Raw genomic sequence first — 26,574 nt, 5'->3', positions numbered from 1 at the left:
TCTGCAAAACAAAGCCACTTCCCGCCTGGTTCCATCAGCAGCCGGACGGCGGCGCCCGCCCATCGCGGCGCATCCCGCACACCCACGTGACTCCCCCTCCTCCGGCCGCGTTTTAAAAATCGCGCGCCCCCGAGCTTTTCAGACCCTCCCCGGTAGCCGTGGCGGGGGTGGTGACGCAAGCGGCCCGCGCTCCCATTGGCTGATTCAATAGTCGCGGGCTACTTGAACGGCGAGAAGCGGAGCGGGCCTGGGAGAGCGAACAGCTGCTGCGCGTCCCGGCAGTTACGCGGTCCGGCGCTTCCCGTCCCAGCCCGTCGCCGAGCACGCCGCCCGCGTCATGTTGACGAGCGCCGCTGCCGCCGCCGCTTCGGATCAAGAGAACCAGGAGAATGTGCCCCCGGGGACGAAGGGCGCTCCCCACCTGGCCGCCGCGCCGGGCACCCGCACGGTCCTGGGGCTTCTGCGGGACAACCAGCATCGCTTGGCCCAGCCGCAGGTATAGGGAGCGAGAAAGGGGGGCGGCGGTGGTGGTTGGGGGGTGGGGGAATGCTGGCGGCCTGCCGTCCTTTTCCTACGAGGGAGGCCTCGGCCTGCCCCCACGCCCGCCATCTTAACCGGGCGTGTTCCTGCGGGGCCCTCTCGCCAGCCTCTGCCTCGGAGTAGGGCCTGGGGCTGCCGAGCGGACTCCTTGCTTTACGTCCGCGTCGTGCCTTTTGAGATTCTGGAGGGAAAAGAGCGCTGGTTCGAGGAGGAAGAGGCGCTGGGGGTTGGGTGGGGTGCTGGGAGGCCTCCCCTCCTTTCGCCTTTTTGGAATATAGGGTGCTGCGGTAAAACAGGGGTCCGCGGGGGAGAGGGAGGCCCAAGATCGTGATCAAGAAAACAAGTTTATTTGCAGCTGCTGACCCGGAGGCCCTAATGGGCAGACATCCCTGAGTCCCGATTATACTGGGGAAGAGATATTGATCCAAATTCAAGTTATGACGATACATCCACAAGTTATGCATATCTGATTGTATTACAGACAGAAAGGCGACTCAGGACAGTTGCAGTTTCATCCAGTTTCTCCTATCATTGTTTCTCGTTCACTCTGACACTCCATGCCTCTTAGCCCAGTGCACAGAGTAGGCTTGTAGCTAGGCAGAAATTCCTTCCCTGGCAGTCTGGAAGCCAATTGTTACCGGGAGATCTCTGGGGTACTGTCACATTGGTTACCAGGTCCCTCTTCGCCACCGTAGGGAGGTTTGGGGCGGCGGAGCCTGAGGAGGGTGGGGTTTGGGGAGGGACTTCAGTGCCATAGAGTCCAATTGCCAAAGCGGCCATTTTCTCCAGGGAAACAACTGTATTGGCTGGAGATCAGCTGTAATAGCAGGAGATCTCCAGCTAGTACCTGGAGGTTGGCAACCGTATTTTGGAACCTTCCCCCCATTGGGGGGGCTAGGTGGCAAACAGCATCTTGACGCCTGTGGCTTGTGCCAAGTAGTGCACCAACCCACCCTGTTGTTGCCGTCGGTGCTGATATGTTTTCTTGTTGCTTAAAGAGCTGGTGATATGGAGGAAGGTTCTCAGTCACCAGACTGTGAGATGAGATATGGAGAACAGCACTGGGGTGAAGGGGCGGTATGCAAATGTCAGGTTTGCAGTTGCTAATGGTGAACTCCTGTTGCAGGTTTCTCTCTGCCAAGTACCCTGGAGTACCAATGATGAGAACTACGTCAGCATCCCCGTGGGCAAAATGGGAAACAAGCAGCCTGCCTTTACTATCCATATGGATGAGCCTGAGAGCACGAGACCGAAGAAAAATGGGGCATCCAAAAAGACTTTCTCTAGTGAGGAATACCTGAGCTTGGAAGCGGCCGTGGTTTCAGTGGGGACCAGGAAACCTCTGACGCCTATAGAGAATCCAATGGATCTTGGCTCTGGTGAGGATCACTTTGTGTCTGGTAGGAACAGGCTTTGCACAGTAACACCACCTCCTTTTCAAGCAGTGGCCCTGAATTGTTGCGGCTTTGCTGGCCTTCACTTATCTTTCTGGCAACGAGTTTAACGTGTGTGTGTGTGTGGGGGGGGTTATCAACAAAAGTTTAATATTGCCCTGTGTAATCATCTACTTCCTAGGATTTCTGTTTGGGCAGAAAAATATAGATGATGAATTTTGAAGGTAGTGTAATATGGTCAATTTGTTCCAAAAGAAAATGCTCTTCAGTATTTGAGAAACAAGAGCATCCCTAGTTCATGTTCTATTAAATAAGTTGCATCCCGTGGAGAAGGTCTGTTATTTTTGCCAATTCTCCCCCTTCATGGTACTTTTGGGAGTCCCCCCTCTTATAGGAGCAACCTTTAAAGAGGCATCCTTGTGAGGAGGAGACAGCAAGGATGTTGTGTTTCCCTGTGCAAACTGCTTGACTTGTGAGCAACTGTTTTCTTTGTACCCTTTTCCAGCTGAGAAGATTTTAATTGCTTTTGGAGACATTGTTGGTTATATTGACATAACAAACTTTCTGGAACAATAGCTGTATTCCTCAAATACTCTGAATAGTCAGTGGGCACCTTCAAAATTATTCTGCTTCATACTACTTTCACCATAACAACAATTAATTGTAATATGTAATAAGTTTGTAATATATGTAGATCAGGAGTGGGTAACCTTGACCTGAGTATTAAAAAAGTGCAACATCTTCCTGTGAAGGTGTTGACTTGGGTATGAATGAGAATTGTACTTGGCTAAATGCAGCAGAAACATACTGAGACCAAGCACTGCTGCTAGTGCCTTGGAGGCACCTGGAGTGAAAAATTAGCCCTGTATTCCAAGCAAAATCTGGCATGCCAGTTTAGCATATGTGTTTTGGGGTGCCTATCTATGCTGTATATCTTGTATGTATACCTGGCTGCAAAGTGTGCAAACTTGTAGTATGCATTCAAGATTAGAAGTGCTGCTCCTTAACTCTCTCTTGTCTTGCTCTAATCCCACTTCCTTGCTTATCATATCCTCCTCTGGATTGCTTAAATTGGCAACCTACCAGTTTGTGTCATAGGAATTCACTTTTAGGCAGAAAACAAATTAGAATTATCCATTATACAATTTTCATGAGGGAGGAAAGGGCTTTAGTATCCCTAGGACTTCTGGAAGTGTGAGTGACTTTTCATCCATCTGGTGGGTGACTTCCGACAGAGGACTGCATATAAATGTTTTCCCCAAAGGCCAAGGTTGCAATCTAATTAGTTCCATGACTGGAATAAGACTTCACTGACTCCACTTTTCTTGATATTACACATGAGAAAAAAATCTTAAGGTCAGGCCTCGAAACAGCTCTTTTCCCTTCTCCTTGGTATTCTGTGTGTGTGATGAGATTTTGCTTTGGACCAGCATGACTACCTGTAGCTTTTATAGTATGTGGGGAGGGGCACTTTCCCATACAGGGGGAATGTAGATTAATGGAGCTGGCTGAGACACATTGATGCTCAGATTGGAGCCAGCACAATGACCTCTCTCATTACGTTTGTTCTTTGTCTTCCACTTATATGGCTTCATGAGACTAAGAACTTGTACTATCTTTCTGTTTCTTGTACTTTAGGTTCCCCAAGTATTATGGACATGTCAATAGTCCAAGAAGTAGAAGAAATAATAAATGTTAACCATGTACCTGACTACATTGAAGACATCTTTAAGTACCTCAGGGAAATGGAGGTAAAAAAATCAACAACCTTGGGTGGGCATGGGGGAGAGCTGTTACCTATTTAGGCTTCTCAAATCTTGTAAATATTGTTTTGTTGTTGCTAGAATATTAGGCCCATTCCTTTTTCTTATCACCTTTTGGCCTTGTCCAAGGAACACTATTGGGAGTTTTGTATAAAACAAAGGCTGGTAGTCAAGAATAAGGTGCTAGAATAGACTACATTGCTTTGACTGTTGCTTCACAAAAATTCCCTGTAGAGAAAAAACAAACATAGCATGGAGAAAGATTCTAGACCCCTTCTTCGCCTGCTTTACTGTTTTTCTGTATTGCAGGGAATTTTAAAAGGGACGATTACCAAAATGTGATCCTTCACTTGCAGTTTGGAATAGTACAATCTTTTTTATCCTCCTTGGCATTTTGCCACTTTATTTTGTTGCAAACATAGACGAGGCCCGCATGTAATAAACATGCTGGTGGTGTCTCAGCATGAGAAATGAGGGGCCTGTATCCTCTGAAAAGGTAAAGGTCCCCTGTGCAAGCACCGGGTCATTCCTGACCCATGGGGTGATGTCACATCCCGACGTTTACTAGGCAGACTTTGTTTACGGGGTGGTTTGCCAGTGCCTTCCCCAGTCATCTTCCCTTTAGCCACAGCAAGCTGGGTACTGTATCCTCTAGCTGCTTTTAATTTTTACTTCCTTTATGGAAAGAGAGCATTATCCAATCTGTATGACATTTGGGAAAGGGGGATTCCTTCTACCCTATTAGGTAGGAAACATAAGTTGCTGGGGTGGGGAATAATTACCAAATTTATAAGTAATGTCATTAGTAGCTGCTTTGGTATTGGCTGTTAAAGCATTACTTGCCTGCTCACACAACCTCTGTATAGAATTGGTGGTTGGGTTAAATAGAGCCAGTGAGACAGGCTGGTGAACAGCAGCCATGCAAGTGACTTGATGGTTAACATTAAGCCTCTTCTGGCTGCTTCTCCTAGTGTGGGAGAAGATGGGTTGAAGAAGGTAAGGGCAGGCAAACAGGAAAAAAATTGGTCCAGTAAGTACAAGTGAGAGTGCTTAAGCTGCCACTGGACTACATCAGGAAAATCTAGGTTTGCGTTAATGGATGTTACATTTTGGTGGTCTAACAACCTGTGTCATAAGTAGCCATTAGGGAGCAAGTGGACAACTTCAGTGCTGTCTCTATATTACAAATGGTTCAGAGCTACTATCTAAAGTCAAGTTATGTTTAATATCCACACAAATGGCTGCCCATTACTTGCGGTATTCCGGATAGTCTTTTCTGTAAAAAATCTAGAGTTGAGGCCAAAATAGTGAAGACTTGATGACCCCTGATGACAGCTGTTACTATCTGATAGCAATCTTCCAATGTAAAATACAGTTAGCTGCCAATTGACTTACTGTGCAGGGGGCAGACAGATGAAGAGAAAGCACTTCATAGTTTCTTTTTTATATCATCAGATGAAATGCAAGCCTAAAGTGGGTTACATGAAGAAGCAGCCAGATATTACAAATAACATGCGAGCTATTCTTGTGGACTGGCTAGTGGAAGTTGGTGAAGAATACAGATTGCAAAATGAGACTCTACACCTGGCTGTAAACTACATTGACAGGTTTCTTTCTTCAATGTCGGTACTAAGAGGGAAGCTTCAGCTTGTAGGAACTGCAGCCATGCTGTTAGCATCGTAAGTAAAACAAGCTCATTTCAGAAAGCTGAACATAGTGGATGCTGTTTTCTGTCCTACAGAACAAAGCTTTTGCATTCTGAGCATCTTTAACTCAAAGACTGCGAGTACCTGGTATTCTCTCATCTACTCTACCAGTATTACAATCAAAGTATACTCTACGTTGATGCCAATCCAGGGTACATGAAATACCAAACTGAGCTCAAGATAGCTACATCTATGAAATAGTGCTTTTCTGATGCATTACTACATAAATGGGAGCATCTAGTACTAGGGATTGTGTCCTTGCCACTTTCAAGATTTCCCCAAGCAGTACTTGGCAGCTGAAAGCTTTTATTCGACTTTGCAAATTCTTGTCAGTTCCAAGCAAACATAATAATTGGCCATTCTGCTTCATGATAGTAATGCATTAATATAAAGTACAAGAATGGGGCGGGGAGGTGTCTGTAAAATGAGGTATAGACAATACTGCATTCTTTCTATTGTAGGAAGTTTGAAGAAATCTACCCTCCTGAAGTGACAGAATTTGTTTACATCACAGATGACACTTACACAAAGAAACAAGTCCTAAGGATGGAGCACTTAGTTCTAAAAGTTCTGTCATTTGACTTGGCAGCGCCAACTATAAACCAATTCCTTTCTCAGTACTTCTTACACCAACCAGCTAATTCCCAAGTGGAAAACCTGGCAACGGTGAGTGTCTTCATTCTTTGGGAAAGATCTTAAATTTGAGGAAGAGTTCAGGGGATGCTAAAAAGACAAGGCTTGAAAGGCACAACGTTTTTCTTTCTGGTTTGTAACTCAGTTACGTTAAATTCCGCATGAAGGCTGAATGCAGATGGTTTCTGATACTGAGCTTTAAAAACAAACAAACTGCATACAGCATGCCCTTTCTGCAGGATCCAGAAGTCTTCAGGAAGGGCTTTGTGTAGCATATATCATTTAACAGCTCTAACCAAACATTTGCTAGCAGAAAGCCAGCTGATGAGAAGAATTGCGGGACCTTCACACTGTTAAAAATTGCTACATGAGTGTCAAGGCGCATAAACAGAAGTGCCTGCGGTACAACCGGCTATGCTTGTTTCACGTAGTGAGCAAACAGGGAAAGGGGCAGGGGAGCACAGCTATTGCCCCTTCTTTAGCAAACCCATACTGGATGTGGTTTCCTTTATAATAGGGACTTGCACAAGGCATAACATAGTGGATGGAGTATTGGATTAAGAGCATGGTAAACCTGGGTGTGAATCCTCACTTCTACCATGGAAGCTCACTGGCTGACCTTGGGCCTGTCACAAACTCTCAACCTGACCCATCTCACAGGGATGTTTTTGTGAGAGTGGAGGAGGGAAGAATGATAATTCTCAGCCACCTTGAGTCCCAACTGGGAAGAAAAGCAGGGATATAAATAAATGCAAATGCATAGTTCAAAGGAGACTCCTAGGTGATCTCTTGAAGGCCTGGGTAGTTCTGCCGTAAATACATAAGGCTAAAATAGTCATGATAAAAAGGCATAGAACTATGCAGCTTTTACAAACCTACAGGGATGTTTTGGTATTACAAGGAAAGCAAACCTATTTTTTCCCCTCTACAGTATTTGGGAGAGCTAAGCCTAATCGATGCTGACCCATTCCTGAAATACTTGCCATCAGTCATTGCTGCTGCAGCATTTCACATAGCAAACTACACAATTACTGGAAGAACTTGGGTACGTACACAAGCCCATGGCCCTTAAATGTATGCAATAATACCTGAAACTGTTAAGAAAAACAGCAGTTTTTCTCATATGAGAAACTTTATGCTTATTTCATGTAGATAAATTCTTAGTTATATATAGGTTCATGCTTGACAAGGCAAGTCATAAGCAAATGCTGTACATATTTACTTTGATGAAAGGTCCATTAAAGTGCATAGATCCACAGTCTAAGTGTTCTTGTGCTAAAGTTCAAGTGCTCTGAGCTTAATTCTTTTGGTGCTAAAGAATTGGCTAATTTTATAACTCAGTCAAAAAGGGCAAGAGTCCAGTAGCACCTTAAAGACTAACAAAAATATTTTCTGGTAGGGTATGAGCTTTCGTGAGCCACAGCTCACTTCTTCAGATACAGCTAGAATGTGAATCCATCGGTCTTTAAGTAGAGGAACAGTATGTAAATGTGAATAGCAGGCTTGATGGGATTAGGTGTGATATGCAGAAGAGTCTGTGATGTCCAGGGGAGAGATGGATGTGGAGAAATCAGCATTGGTAATGGGCCATGAATGCAAGGTCTTTATTCAGCCCAGGTAAATGCATTGACTTCAGTTTGAATATCAACTGTAATTCAGCAGTTTCTCTTTCCAATCTCCCTTTAAAATATAACTCAGCCTCTGCAATTCTACAAGCCTTTTATCTCGTCATAACAGTCTGTTACAAACTCCTAAGGCAGCTGCAAGACCAATAGTGTATAATCTTAAACAGCGTTGCACTCTTCCACTTGCATTGAAGTCAGTGGGATTAGAAGGATGCAATGTTGTTTAGGGTGACACTTTAAATTTTCTGTAACATACAAGCAAAATGGCGCTGTGGAAGAGCATAGCATGCCTAAACTCCTAGCAACCATTGAATCACTGTCTAGATTCTCTCTTCTCTTCCTCTGTTTACACATGCAGGAAAAGTAGAACCTTATAGTAATCAGTCTTTCCTACCCAGGAAAGGGTAAGCTACTGTTGGTGTAGAATGCCACCAAACATCTGCTTTATTTATGCTGTTACAAGAACAGTCCAGTACTTGATCTAGCCTATCGCAAAGGCAGTCATTGAATAACTAACATTGTTTTTCCCTGGCAGCCGGAATCTCTTGTTAAAGTGACAGGATACACAATAGAAAGTCTTCAGCCTTGTCTCATGGACCTCCACAAGACCTACCACAGAGCAGCACAGCATACGCAACAGTCCGTAAGAGAAAAATACAAGGCCTTAAAGTAAGTTGCCTGCAATAAATGAGGAATTACAGTCTGGGTAAACTAGAATATCACGGGATATCTTCTGCACAAGTGTAGTGAACTTGATTACTCCTATGTCTGTAGTGTGTGCTGGGTAACCGTGGGACAGTTGGGTATGTTTAGCCTGAAGAGGAGACATGATAACAATCTTCAAGTACTTGAAGGACTGTCATATAGAGGAGGGTGCCGAATTGTTTTCTGTTGCCCCAGAAGGTTGGACCAGAACCAACGGGTTGAAATTAAATCAAGAGTTTCCATCTCGACATTAGGAAGAAATTTCTAACACAGCGGTTCCTCAGTGACACAGGCTTCCTTGGGAGGTGGTGAACACTCCTTCCCTGGAGGTTTTTAAGAAGAGGTTAGATGGCCATCTGTCAGCAATGCGGATTCTATGACCTTAGGCAGTTTATGAGAGGGAGGGCATCTTGGCCATCTTCTGGGCATGGAGTAGGGGTCACTGGGTGTGTGTGGGGGAGGTAGTTGTGAAATTCCTGAATTGGACAGGGGGTTGGACTAGAGGACCCTGGTGGTCCCTTCCAACTCTGATTCTATGACTCATCCTAGCAGGTCTCACAGGGTGGTTGCGGGGAGCGAACAGAAGAGGGGAAAACAATGTTGTAAGCTCCTTTGAGTCACCATTGGGAAGAAAAGCAAGTTATAAATTATTTTTTTAAAAAATAATTTTTATTATTTTTCTGAAACAAGTTTACATATACATTTCAACATTTATTAAAAACCATCAAAAATTGTTATTGAAAGTATATCTAATATATAGGTAAAAACAAAAAATAAACAGGACTTCCCCTGCATCTTCCTTCATCCATTAATAAACCTGTATACTCTTTGGTATCAACAGTTCTAATCCTAATATTTTTAATTACATTCATTAAACTAAATCTCATACAGTTTTAAAGATATAGCATTGAATATAATCACTAGAAAATAATTAATACTAACACAAAAAAAGTTAATAAATCTAATTAATAGTAAATGGATTAGATCAATAAGTAACAATTATCCACTACTTTATAAAAGTTTCTCTGTAAACCCTCCATGTCTCCCAACACCTATTCATTATAAATTGTCTTTCTAATGTATTAATATAGTAAATTATGCCATTATTACCAAAATCAAATCTTTTAACCAGTTCCTCGTCTATTTAAAAAACAACAACACACAACTAGACTCTTTTAGCCAGTCCTTTTGTCCGGAATTTCCAGCGTCTTCCACTTTTCCTCATTAACACCAAACACCGAAGAGCATCCTTGGATATCGTTGGTAAAGTTCCCTCTGCAAGCATAGTTTTCATAGTAAACCTGCATTGTAATTTCTTCAATTCCAAAATCAAAGAGAGATCCCAGTAGCTCCAGCCTTTCCACCCTTCAAGTCCTCCAAGCTAGTATCAAATAATTCTTCAGGCAAATTGTAAAGACAAAAATCAAAGTCTCTCACGTTCATATCCATCGTAAGCAGCTGGTCTGTTGCAATTTCTTGTTGAGAGGATGCAGCGTCTAGTTGTTTATCCTGGCTCTCCACTTCCTTTATGGGGATTTTCTGATCTTCAGCCGTCTTCTCAATTAGAGAATCCACTGCTTCCATGTCTGACTTTGTTGTAGTAGCTTGGTCCTTTGTCTTTAATTACATCCAGAATAGTATCCAGTTTTTGGTTAATAGTTTGATATAGGGTGTTTGTCATGGTAAGTAGTTGATCCATCTGTTTAATCGCACGTTCCATGCTTGCTGCTTTTAAGGGTTTTGTTGAAACTTAGTTGGTAAAGTCCAGACAAATACACCAAAAAATAAAGAAGTCTGTAGGTAATTTAACAGGATTCTTGTGTTGTGGGTAGTACTTTAATGTTAGAATACCATCAAGTTGGAAACCCTCTAGTATAGAGCTGCTTCAGAAAACAGGGTATACCCAAAAGGTTGCAGGACCGTGGACCTTCCGTTACCTCCTCTTGTCCAGGAACTTGAGAATTATTTGCCAGTTACACAAGAGAGCCACACTCCCAGTTTCTCTATATGATACTCTCGCGATGGCATTAGGCACTGAAGATGGAAAGACGACACCTAAGGAGGAGGGGGGATTCTTCCTACCTCCCCTTTCAGCGTCGAAGTATCTGATTGGTAGTTGTAACGTCTTTCAAAAAATCCTGTTTGTTATGTCTACCCACTGATCAAATTGATAGGATTCCTGCCGATTTATCTGATATTTTTTTGTTTTCTAAGAGTCACTTATACATCAGGTGGGGAGGTGCGGATGTAATAGATATATTTGGCAATCTTTCAAAACCTCCAGATCCAGGTAAAACAAGAGTTTTTGTAACTTACTCAGATTTTAGAAGAGTAGGTATTCTTGCTTCATGTAGTTGCTTAGGTGGTAATAGGTAGAGGAGATCTGAGCCTGATTCCAAAAACATTCACGGCGTTGTATTTCTCCTCAATGCCGGCAGGACTGCGCCCAATTCCCCGAGAGTCTTCCTCTCTCAAAAAATGGGGGTCAGACTGCTCTTCAAGGCTGCAGGAGAGTTCCTGATTCCTGGTCCACTGTTTAGGAGCCAGGTAGGGGTGCAGGGTGCACCCCAAATTTGAATGTTTCTTGGGTCTCTCGGGAGCTCCCGAGGAACGTGGCGCTCAGATCAGCGTCTCTAGCGGAAGTTATAAATATGTGCTTATATTTTGAGTGTTTATGTAACTTGTCTCTTTTTCAGGTACAACGCAGTGTCACTCATTGAACCACCAGAGAGACTAAACTTATAACAAGCAAGAGACTGAGGCTTTCAATGGTGTATATTACCCACAACCGCAATGTACAGTTTTAAACTTTTACTTACACTTCAATCGCTCTGGTATATTACCACAGAAAATTATGAAGTTCTCTACTTTTTTTTATAAGGTTTTAATGTAAACTTTTGTAAATGCAATCTTGTTTTAAGTACTTAGGTGGTGCTCTTTAAAGTTCTGGGGAATCAAACCATGCGGAAAAACCACTTAAGTCACTCCTCATAGTTTTAATGAGAAGAGCAGCCCCTAAGAAGGGATTTTGACTCTTAACGGCAAATCAAGATAGCTTGGGGTCCGTCAGCATGCTTGGGGTACCACAAGTCAGTCCTTCTCCAAGCTTTAAGTTACAAGGTATTTTGGCATGTCAGCTAGCAATGTAATGTTCAGAATTAGCAAAAGATGCTATTATGATTTTTCCAGCTACAGCTAAGATCTCAAGCCAGCTCCTAGAAGCCTGTTAACAGCTTATACAGCACTGCATAACTACAAGGCACTAAAGGTGCTTATAAAACACTGCATGAACTGACTCTGGCCTGCAGCTTGGAGTCCAGGAAACAAGTGGTAGCTTTCTTGCTGTGAGAAGGGAACAGGGATCTGTAGGGGTCTGAAAACTGCCTTGGCTCATAGGTATTTTCAGTGTTCATGGCATGACACTTAATCCTTGTTTGCTGTTTTTCAGACTAGGCGTGGCTTTCTGACCCACAGGTGCAATGGCTATATATTCAAGACTAGAGTTAGAAGGACAGTGCTGTGCTGAATAATGCTCCCCTTCACTAGTGTAAAAAGGGCAAGCTTAGCAAACCTTTGCAGGGGGAACATATCACTACGTTCCTGCTGTAGGCAGTGAAGGCCAATGGTTCAAGTCTACTTTTACTGCAATTAGGAGTACTGACACAGGAAAGTAGTAGGTTTCTAGTATGAATAAACCCTAGTTCAAAAGGTTTTCTATATTTGTAAGAATGGATATTTTATACTTGTATCAACAGAACTGAGTTCTTGTTAACCAGATTAATGCTGCTTGCTGTGCTTACAAGAAACCAATCCATGGGGGGAGAGCAAATGTAAAACTATCTTGAAGATGGACAATAAAATCCTCTAAAAAGATTGTCTCCAACAATTTTATAGCTGTACTGAGTGGAGTGAACTTCAGCTTTGAGATGGAGTTAAGAGGCTTATGGGGAAGGGGTAAAGAGGAACTGCAGACGTCAGACAACTCATACCTAAGAATGACTGAGGCAACAGCAGGAAAACTAGATGGGCATTGTAATAGTTTGATCTAGAGCTTTTCTGCTTAACTTTGCCCAATTCCTCATTACTACAGCCCTTGTGCCATGTGGCTAATGCATGCCAGGCCTAATGTTTCAAGGAAAACTACAGCAACGTGCGCTTCTTTCTCTCAGCCATAAGTAGTTTGAAGGAAAAGGACTACTTTGTTTTTCTAAAATGTATATGGAAGCGAAGGACATACTGAATATTCTGAAATGGGAAAGAAGGGTCTGGCTAATGTAACACAATTACTGTAATTAGTAATAATTACAGAAATTCAGTAACAGGCATTACTTAGACTTGGTGGTATCTGCTGGCCGAATGACCGTAAATAAATAAACTGAACTAAACTTGGTGGGATGACACTCAGGATTTGAATATTAGGATTGAGGGGTACAATCTGTTTAAGAGACAAATAAGGAGGGAGGAGTACTATTATATTTAAAGGAGGTATATACTTAGGAGGAAACACATAATTCTAAGCCAGGAAGTTCAGTTGAGAGTATCTGGGTAAAATAAAAGGAGTGAAATAATAGTGATAGTATGGTGGGGTGTTGCCTAAGTAATGCTTTATTTAGCCCACTGTGTAGAGTCTTTAGCATTGTATCTCCCCTCCCCCAGCACTTTGATAGGCTTAATCGCTACTAGGATCTAAATCCTTCGGGAAATGTGGAAAACACCAAATATTTTGCACGTGGGGAAAAAGCCAGGCCGCCTAACAGCATCACACACCTCCACAATGGAAGGTAAAGGCAGCACCGATAGAAGATGAACAATATCCATTTACAAAAGACAGGTGATCTACTTAACTCCCTTCCCTGTGACTGTATACTTCCATACTCAAGGAATGTCCTGGCAATCACTGAACTATTTCCAGCTGTCTGCTTTTACAGACTTCTAGATGGAAGTCTTCCTACAAGCTAAGGCCAACCATCAGGCGCAGTTACAGTTGAAGAACAAGGTGGGCTATTTGCCAGGTAAACAAAAGGGCCTGAGGCAGTCACATTTTCCTACAGGTACAACTACCACTGTTGAACAACCAACTTGTAATACTGGTAGAGGAACAGCAAAGGCCGAACATTTACTAGAGTGCACACTCATAATAGGCATATGCTGTGCTCACAAAGCTGGGTTAGAAGCTTCAGACTGCCTGTAAGGATTTGCTGAGAAATGACAATGGGAGGAATCACTGTTGTGTTAACGGTGGACTTTGACAAAAACTTCCTGTTATTCCACAAGGAACTAAAGATGATGAATTGTTGGTCCGCTTCAAATCAACATCACTTTTGGAGTTGTGTCCAAAAACTGCTTGAGGAATAGTGTGCAGGTACAACTCATTGGTTTCTTAATAAAATGAATTAAAAACCAAATGTATGTTTTATATTTGGGTGTTCCAACTGATTTTTTTTCAAAGAATAGTTATTGTCATGCACAATGTATTGAAAATACTATAGGAGAAACACAGGGCTTTCAGCATTAGCCCAGAATACACATGGAGAGACCTCACAAACTCTGTGAGCTATGGGGATGGTGAACGTAATGAGCTGGCCCCTAGTGTATGTGTGTATATATATATATGAAGGAACAGCAGGAGATGTGCTGCATGTAAGCTTTAAAATGGGAAGTTGCATGGGAAGTAATATGCCTACAGCAGAAATAATTTCAGCTGAATTATACAATAAGGAGGTTCTGCTCTCGAAATCTGATCATGCGATCTGGTGCTGCCAACAGGGTTTATTAGGGGAAAAAATCACTTCATTCTATACACACTACTTAGGAAATGGCAGTGTTTTATTATAACTTAAGACAATGTTACCAAAATACACAAAACAATCGGTTTGTACAAGGAAAGGTTTAATGTATAAACATTTTTGCATTAATGTTTTTTTAGCGAATAACTCTTTCGCTTTTTTTTGCTACCTGTTTTTTTACTTGCGATGTCCTGTTTGTGAGAGGTCTCTGTTCTGTATGGGGAAAACAAGTTTTTGAATATGTATAAAAACCAGCCTAGTGTTCCTTTGCAATTACAGCAATGGAATAAAACACAATATCTTATTGTGAAGCACACTACCTATGTCTATTTACCTGAGCTAAACTGTGTAAGAACAAAGCTCCAATCCTATGTACACTTGCTTGGCAATAAGCCATCATCAATAGTTGTACACGGCTTAATAGAGATGTGCTCAGGATTGCAGAACATAAAATTTAAACCCTGTATTTTCCCTCACCCTTCTGAGATTTCCATAAGGATTACAAAATGGCCATCAAACAAATGCTGAATCCTTTATGACCAATTCACTCCTGTTCTTGAAAAGTATGGTCTAGAATTGCAAATAGAACTGGTTAGGAATATGTTGTGCGGTTATGAACATCTCTGCACCAGGAGCTAGCTTTCAGGCACTAGAATTTGCATTAAATTTACATGTGCTGATCACCTCTGGAATTCACAAGGGTGTGGTCAAGAGATGAAAACATGGCATTATGCATATGTAAAGTTAATACATTTCTAATAGTTTCCAAAAAAGTGATAGTGCTTAACTGTTGTCCAAGGAACACCTAAAGTGTATGAATTTATATTTTCTCCCTTCAGCATGAACTTTCATGTCAAACTTCTGACCACATCAGCAGCATAAACTGTTTATTTCCTTTCCACTTCTGATATTCAATCTTCTGATGAAAATTCCTCACTGTTTGTATCCTCAACTCCCTTAAATGAGAACTTCTTTTTTCAGTCCTGTGAGTCAGACTGGTGGTAGGGCGAAAACGCATGGTCGCTTTAGCCTCCTTTATTCCGTTTCAGCCAGGATCGAACACAGGTTCAGCGAAACGCATGCGTTCAATCCTGGCTGAAACAGAATAAAGGAGCTCGGTGGCGCAGAGTGGTTAGCTGCAGTATTGCAGTCCAAAGCTTTGCTCATGACCTGAGTTCGATCCCAACAGAAGTTGGTTTCAGGTAGCAGGCTCAAGGTTGACTCAGCCTTCCATTCTTCCGAGGTCGGTAAAATGAGTACCCAGCTTGCTGGGGGCAAAGAAAAGATGACTGGGGAAGGCACTGGCAAACCACCCCACAAACAAAGTCTGCCTTGGAAACGTCGGGATGTGACGTCACCCCATGGGTCAAGAATGACCAGGTGTTTGCACAGGGGACCTTTACCTTTAAAGCGACCATGCGTTTTCGCCCTTTATTCCTCTGATGTGGATTTTTGGCCTGCTTCTTTCTACAAAGGATATGGCAGGTAATAATTAGACACAGTTTAATAACAATCAGGGCAAATCTAATGGGGCTGCTGTGTCTGCTCACAAGCCCAAATTTCAAGCATGTGAACAACTTCTCTCACCCATATATGGTATTTGTCATCAAACCTCTCCCCCTCACCTTCCTCCAGTCTCATCTTGAAGATGTCTCTGAATTTCAACCAGTCCTTCTGCCCTATTTCCTGCTATCCCACCTTAATTTTTGTGTCTCATCTTTCACCCCATATTAACTAATTCTTGTCCAAAACAACTAGTTAAGGAAAGTATAGTTGAAGTTACCTGTTCTTTTGTGCCCCTTCTGGCTCTAGAATGATAACGTCTTCCTCCTCACTGTCAGATAGCACGATTGTCTCATCTTGAAGATACAAGGAGATTGTTGTTTGGTACATCATTTCCAAGGACTGATTTACTATAGATTTGCCATAAGAACTGGCTTGAAAGAGCTGTTATGTATCTTATCCAAACCACTAATTACATTGTTCAGCATTGTATGAAATCATCTAACCCAGCCCCCTTGCCTTCCTGGAAGAAACTGGTGTAGACACAATTTTTTTCCATGTGATCTAGAAGCACCACATGATAAGGATACCATCCATGCTATTTCAAGGCATGTGTAACCTACACTCTTGTCCCAAACATACAGTGAGGGGGAAAAGTATTTGATCCCCTGCTGAATTTGCCCATTTGCCCTCTGACAAAGAAATGACCAGTCCATAATTTTAATGGTAGGTTTATTGTAGCTGTGAGAGACAGAATAACAGGAAAACCCTTAGAAACCCAGAAGACAAAAGTCAGAGATTGATGTGCATTATAATGAGTGAAATAAGTATTTGATCCCTTTGTAAAAGATGACTTAGTACTTGGTGGCAAAACCCTTGTTGGCAATTACAGAGGTCAGACGTTTCTTGTAGGTGGCCACCAGGTTTGCACACATCTCAGGAGGTATTTTGTCCCACTCCTCTTTGCAGATCCTCTCCAAGTCAGTAAGATTTCGAGGCTGATGTGTAGCTACTCGAACCTTCAGCTCCCTCCACAGATTTTTCGATGGGATTAAGGTCTGGAGACTGGCTAGGCCACTCCAGGACCTTAATGTGCTTCTTCTTGAGCCACTCCTTTGTTGCCTTGGCCGTGTGTTTTGGGTCATTGTCATGCTGGAATACCCATCCTTGACCCATTTTCAATGCCCTGGCTGAAAATCAATGCCCTGGTCTACAATCTTGTCCCTGACATCCTTGGACAGCTCTTTGGTTTTGGTCATGGTGGCTACTTTGGAATCTGAAGGATTGCTTCTGTCGACAGCAGAACCCTAACCCTAACCCAGCTGGTTGATAGGGGATCAAATACTTATTTCACTCATTATAATGCACATCAATCTCTGACTTTTGTCTTCTGGGTTTCTGGGGGTTTTCCTGTTATTCTGTCTCTCACAGCTACAATAAACCTATTATTAAAATTATGGACTGGTCATTTCTTTGTCAGAGGGCAAACGGGCAAATTTAGCAAGGGATCAAATACTTTTTCCCCTCACTGTATTACCAGGTCAAATGTAGAATGACACACAGTGCTGTCCTAAAGAACTCTGTCACAGGATTATCATTTTAGTATTAACTAGTATTTAAAAAAAAAACATTATTTGCTGTCACCTCTATTATTTTTCTATCCTTCAATAACAAAGTAGTGCAAATGCCAGACAAAACACACCATTCATCAACCATTCTGGACTTCATTATAACTGTTTCTAGGATTTCAAAATAATAGATAGATATTATGTAAAGTATTATGCATCTGCATATTCTCAATTCTAATTTAATACTGTTCAAGGGCTGCAATCCAAGACAGCCAGTTCCAGACAGATGGCGATAAACATGCACAGCTGGAAGAGTTTTGGTAATTTTTACTACAGCTGATCACTTGGCAGGTAAGACATGTAGGTTTTAAATGGAAAAACAGTCAGCTGCACAAAACCTTTCAAACACTGCCAGCTGCATCTATTTCTCGGTCATGTATATAGCAGTATAGGATTGTACTCAAGAACTCTTGCTTACTTAGCAGACCTGCAGAAATCAATCTGTATTTTGAAACCACCTCTTCCTTTTCAACTTTGTGATCTTTTTAAAAGACATTTTATTTATGAACACACTAACCTTTCTTGTTTTGGGTTCCAGCACTACTATCTCCCGTTTCCATACTGTGGTCTTCTGTAGTTGGAGATTTATCCTGAGCAATTTCCTCCTCTTCTTCCTTTTCAGATTCCTCAAAGTCTCCCCAAGAATTCTCAACCCCTTCGCCAATCTGAGCAGTGCCAGGAGCCCATAACACCGGGTTGGCCAAACTAAGCTCATTAAGAAAAATCACCAGTACTTTACAAAGCCAGAAGTAGCGAATGAAGACATCAGCTACTCTTTTCTGACAAACACTGTCCTGTACAGTCTAGAGGCTTTCTGGTGTCACCAGCCTTTAACATAATAAAAAAGTTGCTGTTGCAGAAAATTTAATTATCTTCCCTAAAGGCTGTGCTGCTGATAAATAAGGACTGAGAGTTGTCCCTATACTGGAGGCACTATACTTCCTGCTTTTCCCATTTCACAATTTTTTGTTTATGGGGGGGGGGGAAGCATTTCCTTGGAATTTGGTGCTTCATCACTGTTCTTGGTGTTCATTCAATGTTAAGTTTTTAAAGGTCTTTCACCGGAAAAAAGCAGCAGCTGCACAGCCCTCTCATGCTGAACTGACATTTCAGAACCTTAACTTTTAAGTCCTCACAAGCAGGGGAATTGCAAGGACTTGCAAGTGGTGTGTGTGTCATTTCTCACTGTATTCCCCCTTCCCCAAATATTTCCTATTCATCTTCCCCGCCGCCTTAATTTCCTTGTTTTCTTCTTGCCTTCCCACCTACCAGCCAATTACCTTTATCTGCCCTATCTTCAGCTTTTCCTCATCCACTCTCCATGGCAGCTTCTCCCTGGGATAAAGTCTGTCCAAGTTGCACGGTAGCTGCCAATGCCTGGCTGAGTTGTCTTGGTAGTGAGTTTCGGCTGGTCACCACCAGGCCTCCTCCATCAGAGAACATGGCATGGGGAGAGGGACAGGAGCTTTTCCAGGGCTGTTTTGGCCCTGCTCGCTCCCATGGCTTTGCTTTACCAAAACCAAGGCTTGGAAGGCTCAGCAAAATGGCACCGTCGAGCTCAAAGGGAGATTTACATGCATTGTTTCTATTATTTTGGGTAGTTTTAATCCCCCCAAATGTATTTTACATTTCAGATTTTTCTGCAAGACTGGGACTTTCTTCTTCAGCTGTGCAGAACCCTCCCCCCAATCAGACCCTAGCTCCATTTTATGGATCTCTCGATCCACATTCTATGGCCTGGTTCAGAATTAGATATGATTTTGATTTCTTTGCTCCTCTGATTTTGAATGTCAAATTTAGAACACCGTTGAAATCCTACTGTATGAATCAAAGTTTGAAAGAACCAATTTATCTGCCACAGCAAGGTTTACTAAGCCCAATCCCCATTTCATTACATGAGGACAGGACACTAAGGTTTTGATTCTAGAACTGCACGCCAAAGTACTGCATTTATAAAACGTGGCATGGTTTTTGCTTCTTAATCCTATATAAAGTCTATTGGATTCTTGCTGTGTATAATAGACAGATCCTTTCATGTTGTTCTTGGCTACTCTCTTACTTATGAGTTTGCACAGGGTGGCACTATATTGGTGTGAAAGGATTCAGAGAGAATGGGGGAGGGGAAGCAAAGAGGATTCTATGTTGGATTCTCCCCCAGGAAATGGGATTCTGTCCCTCCCAACTCAGTTATATGGTGTAATAAAAAGATACACTTCTGAAGGAGGGGATGCTTTGGCAATAATTTCTTCAGCTTGCTGTTGTACATCATCAGTGTCAATCGGGGCTTGTTCTATTTTAAAGGCTGTTATCCTTTGGTTTGGAATAGATTCTGCAAATCCAAATTTCCCTCCTTCTTTCCTATAAAATAAGAAAGAATTATTTTAGCAGTGCAAATCTGCTGCTGTAGCAAAGTCTTGGGACAATTGATATAGTTCTCAAAATACAAGCTCTGTCATTTCTTCCTAATGCTTTTCAAGATATACTGCTAGAGTTTGAGGATAGACTGTCAAATTGCAGTTTTTCCTATAAATTAGCACCCTTACCTGCACCTAAAAATGGATAATTTCCTCCTAGAAATTCTCGTTATAATATATACTTCACAGGTTTGAGCACTAATTCAATAAGGTTCAAGTGACTTGCACCCAGTTTAGTCAACAAGTAATGTTGGCAAAGGGTAGGAGGGCACATTAAACGATTAAGTTCAAACTCTTTCCAAATCTGTTAGCAATAAGGTCCAGGGCCCCTAGTTTGGGATCTATTGGCAACAGGCTTACTATACTTTGCACAACCACTGCTGCCATCACCTTTGCCCCTAAACATCCCTGGCAGAAGTGATGAGAAGGTTTTATGACAGGGTCCTACCATAAATCTGCCCAGGTGGTAAGCAATGTGGGTGGGCAAAGAGCTTTACCAGGAAGCCTGTAGTGTTTCTGATGACATAATTGGGAGCTCATTCTTCACTGCAACAGTGTCCAAACGTAGGAATGGCCTTGATTTAAAAGGGTTTTTTTTTTTTGGAATTTTTACTCACACCTATGCTGAATGTAATCAGGCAAAGAAGATTTTGCCCAGTATTACTCACATCCAATTCTTCGCTGGATTATGGCAACAAGAAATTGACTCAGAATAGTATACAGAAAGTCTAAACGCTCTACTTAATCAATGTCTCTGTAGAACCAATAATGAAGAGTAATCTGCCAGCGTTGTAAGGGAATGGTGGCTGTACAAATGAACAATATGGAAGATGTCAAGAAAAAAAGTGAAGCTGTTCTGCCCTATCCAGAAATTCTTGTGTGTGCTGGAGCCTTGACATCTAGAGGCTAGCATATTTACTTAAAAGAAAAATAAATGTAATTTTTTCATTTCCACAATGGCCTTAGGGCAGTTCCCAATAAATATCAGCAGTTTATTTCATTTTTTTACAAGAAATCTGCTAGGCAAGTTTTATACAATATAATATACCAGATCAATTTGATAGCCTCCAATTTGTTGACTTAAAAAGGGAAAAATTAGTGATGTACGTGAGTACAAGTAATATGTAACATTCTCAAAACTTACCTAACTTTCTGATCATTTGCCAAGGCTTTCTGAATTAGTTCTGTGATTTCTGCAACTTTAACCCCTGTTATTTTACTGCAGACCAGAACCTGTGGCAAACAAATCAATATCATGACATAAGAAATACAAGTTTTAAAAGATTTCTTTAAAGCTCAGAATGTGGACCACTGCAGCAAAAGCTCAAAGTGTATTTGAGGCCTACAGAGAAATGTGCTCTGGACTTCTGCAGAGGCAGAAATGTTTGCCTGGTTGGAACTGCTGGTGCAACAGGGAAAAATAAGACTTCAAAAAGCAAATTTAAAATGGGATTTTAAAGTTTTAATCTGGAACAATTGTCAATCTGCATAAAAGGTCTGTATTTCATTTTGTTACACTAACTGAATCCACCATGATTTATATCTTGAGGAGAGAAAGAAGCAACCAGAATGAGTGTCCAATAAGATACTCTAACACTTTCAATTCACCTTTTAAAAATGACATTTTCCAGCTAGTAAACCATATTACTTGTGCAAGTTTTTGTTGTCACAAACCAGTTTTGGGAGATAGTAACATGAGACTGTTCTGATTATACTTGGGCAAAAGTAAGATATTAGCAGCATTCAAAAGAAGCAGTTCTTATTTTAGAAACACAAGTTTCGCAAAGTTTATCTGACGTTTAATGATTTGAATAGTGGTTACTTTTGTATGGTATTAACTGTTGTTACCCAGGATCCTGATTGTGTAAGGAGAAAGGTAGTGTATATAAATCTCAATAAACAATTTTTTCACTACATAATATGTGAGTCTTAGTAGAAGTCTTTCATGTTTACGTAACAAGTGATTTTATTCTTTAGCAATCTAATCCAAACAATGTAATTGGTGGATAAATTCAATTCAAATATCTTATTTGTATTCTTGCTTATGTTTGCAGTATAGGGAACTTGTCAACACAAAAAGTATTCAATGTGTGAAGTGAACAAGTGTAGCTTCCTATAATTTTCTATACACGCTCTTAAATACAAACTTGCATACACATTTTTGAAAAAAATTTTAAACTACCATCAAATTCAAAATTGAATTATAGGTATGCGTTATAAATCTTATAAGAATAACTGTGAGACACTGACTACTAATAAAAAACCCACATATATGCTATACCATTTAATCCTTAAATTGCAGGAACTTCTATTTTACCTGATCTTTTAACAGCATAATCCCACCACTGGACTGAATGGTACAAATCTCACGGTGCTTATTCATGGCAATCACAAGGAGGCCATCCATCACACGTTCCTCCTGTTCGCTGGGATCCACTAATAGATAGGTCCTGAAATTATTTTTAAACAAACAAGAATTTGCCTAAAACTTGTGATAAAGAGCCATGCAAGCCAACAGCATAGGCAATAGAATACCAATATTCTTCAATAGGTGTGTGCACAAGATGGATTTTAGTTTGGTAAATTTCACAAGCCCAAGAAAAATCAGTTATTTTATGCTGTGCAGTGCTAGCTGATTTTTCAAATCAAGTTGGCGCATCGCTATGTTATAAACAAACTTCTGCACAGGATTAAGTGTCTGAATTCTTGAGATGCTGGTAAGCAGCTTATGTTCAGCGGAACAACCCTAACTTACCCTTGTTGGAAGAAAGCAAAGCTTACACAGATAGGCATGTGGTGGATACTCAGTGGGACAGGATCCCTTTCCTCAGGAGTGTACTAAAGAATACAATGTACAACAATAAGTCAACTGTATGAATAACAAGAAAGCTAAACATATACATGCATTGATAAATTTTATTTGACTAAATCCTTAATGTCTAATATTTTGAAAAACTGATACCACAAGTGTATGTTATCTTTTACCTTTCCCTTTTTACCTTTATCTTTTATCCCTTAGAAGCTCCTTGATCAATTGATCTTGAGCAGCATATATCTAGTGTTGGAGGGATATAAGGACTGAAACAAATCTTGCCACTGACAATGTAGCCTTGGGGTCCCTATCACTTAGTAAAAAAGGCATTATGTCAGTCACAGAGGCATTGGATTTGTATATTAAAAGGGGGGAAATATAGTGCGATCGAAGTTCCTCGTAAAAGCGGCATTCCAAAAGGGCATGGGCTAATGAGTCAATAGAGCCAGAAGAGCAAGGGCAGATCCTGTTTGAGTATGGTATATTCAGAATTCTGCCCTGCATTACCATAGAAGGGTTAGCATTCAATCTAGCCAAGCAAAAAGCTCTACAGAGACGAGGAGTTGTTAGATAATATGTATAGGCAGGCAGACCACATGGAAGGGGTATAGTGTATGTTATACCAAACAGAATGCTCACACTCCTTTCATCACTGTCAGACTAAGGTTCAATAAAATTTGAAAAGAAAACTGATTCTTAAAGTTATCCTATTAAATTGGGTCTTCTAGTCAGTTCCTGGTTCACCTAGTGCATGCTGGGATTCTTGCAAAGATTACAAATTCAAGTGAAACCCATTTCTTATCCAAAAACCCATTTCTTATATTATTAGGCAAAAATAATACTCCGGATTACAAAGCACAGATTATTTATCCCTTCACTGTTGTTGTTGTTAATAATAATAATAATAATAATAATAATAATAATAATAATGCTTGGCATTAGCATTGGTGTTCAAAGAAGTAAATCACATGAACACATGAAGCTGCCTTTTACTAACAGACCTTTTGGCCCCTCAAGTTCAGTACTGTCTACTTAAACAGGTAATAGCTCTCTAAGGTATTAGGTAGAGGTCTTTCACATCACCTACTACCTGGCCTCTTTAACTGGAGACTCTGGGGATTGAATCTGGGGCATTCTTCATACTAAGCAGATGCTCTACCACTGAGCCACAGCCCCTCCCCAAATTATAGAAACATTAAAGCAAGTCCACAAGTACATATTTAGTTACAAAGAAACTTACCAGAGTTACTTCCTCTCCTTGCACAGACACATCTGGCCGCCGAAAATGGCACAGTGCCACTATTGCTGCTATGCTTGCTGCATCAATGATGTTTCCATTGTGATTCAACAAATGCAGGTCCACACGGATTTGCCACACCTCAGATAAAACAAACAAGCCATTTCAATTTGAACAGATTAGGCATTTTTACTACTCAAAAATTATAACCCTGAAGGGTCTGTTCAGCCATGTATTGGCCATGCATTTACCTAGTAGCTCCTTGTTTAAATGAGAGAAAACAGGATAAAACAAAGGGACAGTATGATCATAATCAGAGAGACACATTACTAGTGTCTGATGGTTCCCAAGATATGGATAAACCCCCAGAAAAGGGTCAAAGCAATAAAATTCGACCCCACTTTCTCACCAGTGTTCATATGGATGGAAGAATGCTTGAAAATATATGCAGCTATAAGCAAAGGATATAGTAGTAGTACCTCATGCCTCATACATCTAAAACTGTCCAGATAATTCCATACTATTGAAAATGTTTACCAGAGCCTCATCTAACTCAACAGAAGTCTGAAAAACTCTCTGACAAATACTGTATGCATATAAATTTAAGGCTGCAATCTTATGCACACTTACACCCTAGTGAACAAAGTGAGTAAACAGGAGTTATGCATAGAACTGTACTATGAATCTCATTTAAGTCAGTGCGCAAGTTCGGGCTATTAACCACACAAATGTGTATGATATGGGGCCTTCTGTCAGAATTAAGACTAGCCTTTGTGTCTAAGCCATCAATCAACATTTCAAGCTATTCCAAAATGAAACACATAAGACTAAAGAAAAAAATTAAGCACATCTAATATCACAATTCAAGAAGCATAACAAATATGTACAAGTTTGTCTACTCGCAGATTTAGTGATTAAAATAAAGTGGATTTTGACTGCAGTATGAGCAATAAACATATTTTCCAGGAGTTAGTCTTTAGAATCATGCAGTGGCATTACCTTTTCACCCGCTACAACACAGAGAGATTCCGTATCTATACACTTGGAATTTCTTAGGCATCTTTCTAACAGTCGATTCAGTTTCACAAGGAGCTCAGACTGCCTAGAAATTTTTAAAAATAGTCATTACTAGAAAATGCAAAAACAGGAACCAAAATTGACTTCAGCTATTTTTGCTGCCATAGGGAAGAAAAATTCACATACCTGCCAGGTTCAAAAGCAGGTGATGCCATCGGAGAGAGCTCAAGATTAAAGAAAAGTATCCCTTCTGTCGCACGATTTGGCTTTGGAGAGACAAGTTCACACGAAACTTGTCCAAGAACTCTGCAGAAGAGAACCAAATACCAAAAAACACAAGCCTGTAGTAAAACACTGGAGTTTCATTCTTTTTAATACTAAGTCTAATAAGGAGACCTTCTTAAGTTCCATTCTTGCAGTTTAGGGGCAAAAGTACTAATTGCTTCATGGCTTGCAGATAGGGCTGTTGTCAGGCTACAACCTGGAAACTGACACTATGTATTCAAATTTCTGTGAAACATAAGAAATTGGATTCTGAAACCTGCTTTTCTCCCAAGGCCCTACATCCACCTCCTGCCACCCCCACTTGTTATAATGAGCAGGACTCCCAAAGTGCTACTTAGCATTATTTCTATCTGAGGAAAGAATGCTATGAGGGTAAGGAGACAGAGGTTGATGGGAATGATCAGCATCTCCCTCTTGTGACAAACCTGGTCTTCCCAAGCTCCACAATGCAGCAGCCATAGTCGGTGCCAAAGGAAATGCGGATGTTTCTGTAGTCATAGCACTGGCGCCCATCCAGACGCTAGAATGTCAGAACAGGGACACGTTACAGATATGTAGCTGGGATTGTGAAGAACAACAAACATAAAGGATTCCGCAGACTTAAAAGGACATGGCAAAAATACACTCTTTCATGCCAATTAGTAACTCAATTTCAACCTTAACTGTAATATTAGCATTCCCACCTTTTGACAGACAGGGTTTCTGGTCACTGAACAAGCGTGCGACAAACGGGGTTCAGATTTCCCTACCTCCATACTGAGGTACCAGCTAAAAGGACCAATATCGATCTTTTGGTACAATTTCCAACCGCTCTTCAATGGGCATTTGCGATTGGCGTAAAAGAAATTCTAACCTGCTTTTTTGGGGAACATAAAAACTGCACTGGACGTGGTTCCAAAAGAAACAGCCCGGAAAAGGAGTGATTCCGGCGAACGAATAAAACTTTTAGCGCAGAAATGCAGAAAGTCCCTACCAAGTTATCACACACACACACACACACCCCAGGCACGCATCATCTAAAAACAAGAGGGAAGGCCCCGAAGAAGACTGCCAACCCAACAGCCGATGAAAAGCGAGGCTGCGGTGCGCGACATCCCATCCTATCCCGCTCCCCATTGTGCCAGCGTGCTCTGCGTGGTACGATCTGGAGTCTCACACCTTCCTCTCCTCGATGGCGCGCAGCAAGAAGCGCTTCTCGCAGTTGGACAGCGGCGTCTCCTTCATAGCGGCGCTTCGGCGTTGCCTTGACGAGCCCGCGCGCCCGCCCGGAAGGAGCAGCGCCTTCCTTCCTTCCCTTGCGCGCTCTACGGACGTCATCGGCAAGCGACGGCAACGAAAGCGCGCGCCCATTTAGCGCATGCGCAAGACGGCGACTCTTCAGGGACAGGGAAAAGGGAAGCGGGCGAATTCACTGAAGTCTATCTCCGAGGCGTCGCCGTGTTAGTAGGCCGCAGTCCAAACAACTACTGACTGATTTATTTATTCGGATATTTATACACTGTTTTTCTTCCCAGTGGAGATCCGGG

The 26,574-nt window shown here is 41.6% G+C and overlaps 2 protein-coding genes across 2 annotated transcripts; one reads left to right on the top strand and one right to left on the bottom strand.

Annotated features, from left to right (window-relative positions):
* The first annotated feature begins 337 nt into the window (after window positions 1-337).
* CCNA2 (cyclin A2) lies at window positions 338-11,409 on the top strand. The gene is made up of 8 exons (XM_056855419.1): window positions 338-496; window positions 1,667-1,919; window positions 3,573-3,685; window positions 5,153-5,376; window positions 5,865-6,069; window positions 6,968-7,081; window positions 8,197-8,330; window positions 11,063-11,409. The coding sequence occupies exons 1-8, from the start codon at window positions 338-340 to the stop codon at window positions 11,109-11,111; spliced, it is 1,251 nt and encodes a 416-aa protein (XP_056711397.1). The 3' UTR covers window positions 11,112-11,409.
* Window positions 11,410-14,242: 2,833 nt separating this feature from the next.
* EXOSC9 (exosome component 9) lies at window positions 14,243-26,275 on the bottom strand. The gene is made up of 12 exons (XM_056855312.1): window positions 26,207-26,275; window positions 25,474-25,568; window positions 24,950-25,069; window positions 24,746-24,848; window positions 23,750-23,887; window positions 22,453-22,535; window positions 22,015-22,147; window positions 20,842-20,930; window positions 19,495-19,641; window positions 17,801-17,988; window positions 15,936-16,011; window positions 14,243-14,365 (listed from the first exon to the last, which is right to left on the bottom strand). Exons 1-12 carry the CDS (start codon window positions 26,270-26,272, stop codon window positions 14,278-14,280), a joined length of 1,326 nt encoding a protein of 441 aa, XP_056711290.1. The 5' UTR covers window positions 26,273-26,275; the 3' UTR covers window positions 14,243-14,277.
* Window positions 26,276-26,574: the final 299 nt, after the last annotated feature.

This window comes from Euleptes europaea, chromosome 9 (genome assembly GCF_029931775.1).
Source record: "Euleptes europaea isolate rEulEur1 chromosome 9, rEulEur1.hap1, whole genome shotgun sequence".
Taxonomy (NCBI): Eukaryota; Metazoa; Chordata; class Lepidosauria; order Squamata; family Sphaerodactylidae; genus Euleptes; species Euleptes europaea.
The sequence above is the reverse complement of the archived record's forward strand: the minus strand, read 5'-3'. Positions and strand labels throughout refer to the sequence as shown.

Excerpts from the sequence above, each read along its gene's own strand:
- CCNA2 (XM_056855419.1), top strand. The coding sequence starts at position 338 with ATGTTGACGAGCGCCGCTGCCGCCGCCGCTTCGGATCAAGAGAACCAG. Across the intron at positions 5,377-5,864 it reads GCAGCCATGCTGTTAGCATC|GAAGTTTGAAGAAATCTACC; the intron begins GTAAGTAAAACA and ends TTTCTATTGTAG. Across the intron at positions 8,331-11,062 it reads GAAAAATACAAGGCCTTAAA|GTACAACGCAGTGTCACTCA; the intron begins GTAAGTTGCCTG and ends TCTCTTTTTCAG.
- EXOSC9 (XM_056855312.1), bottom strand. The coding sequence starts at position 26,272 with ATGAAGGAGACGCCGCTGTCCAACTGCGAGAAGCGCTTCTTGCTGCGC. Across the intron at positions 25,070-25,473 it reads GTGGAGCTTGGGAAGACCAG|AGTTCTTGGACAAGTTTCGT; the intron begins GTTTGTCACAAG and ends TCTCTTCTGCAG. Across the intron at positions 22,536-23,749 it reads AAGGAGAGGAAGTAACTCTG|TACACTCCTGAGGAAAGGGA; the intron begins GTAAGTTTCTTT and ends TGTATTCTTTAG.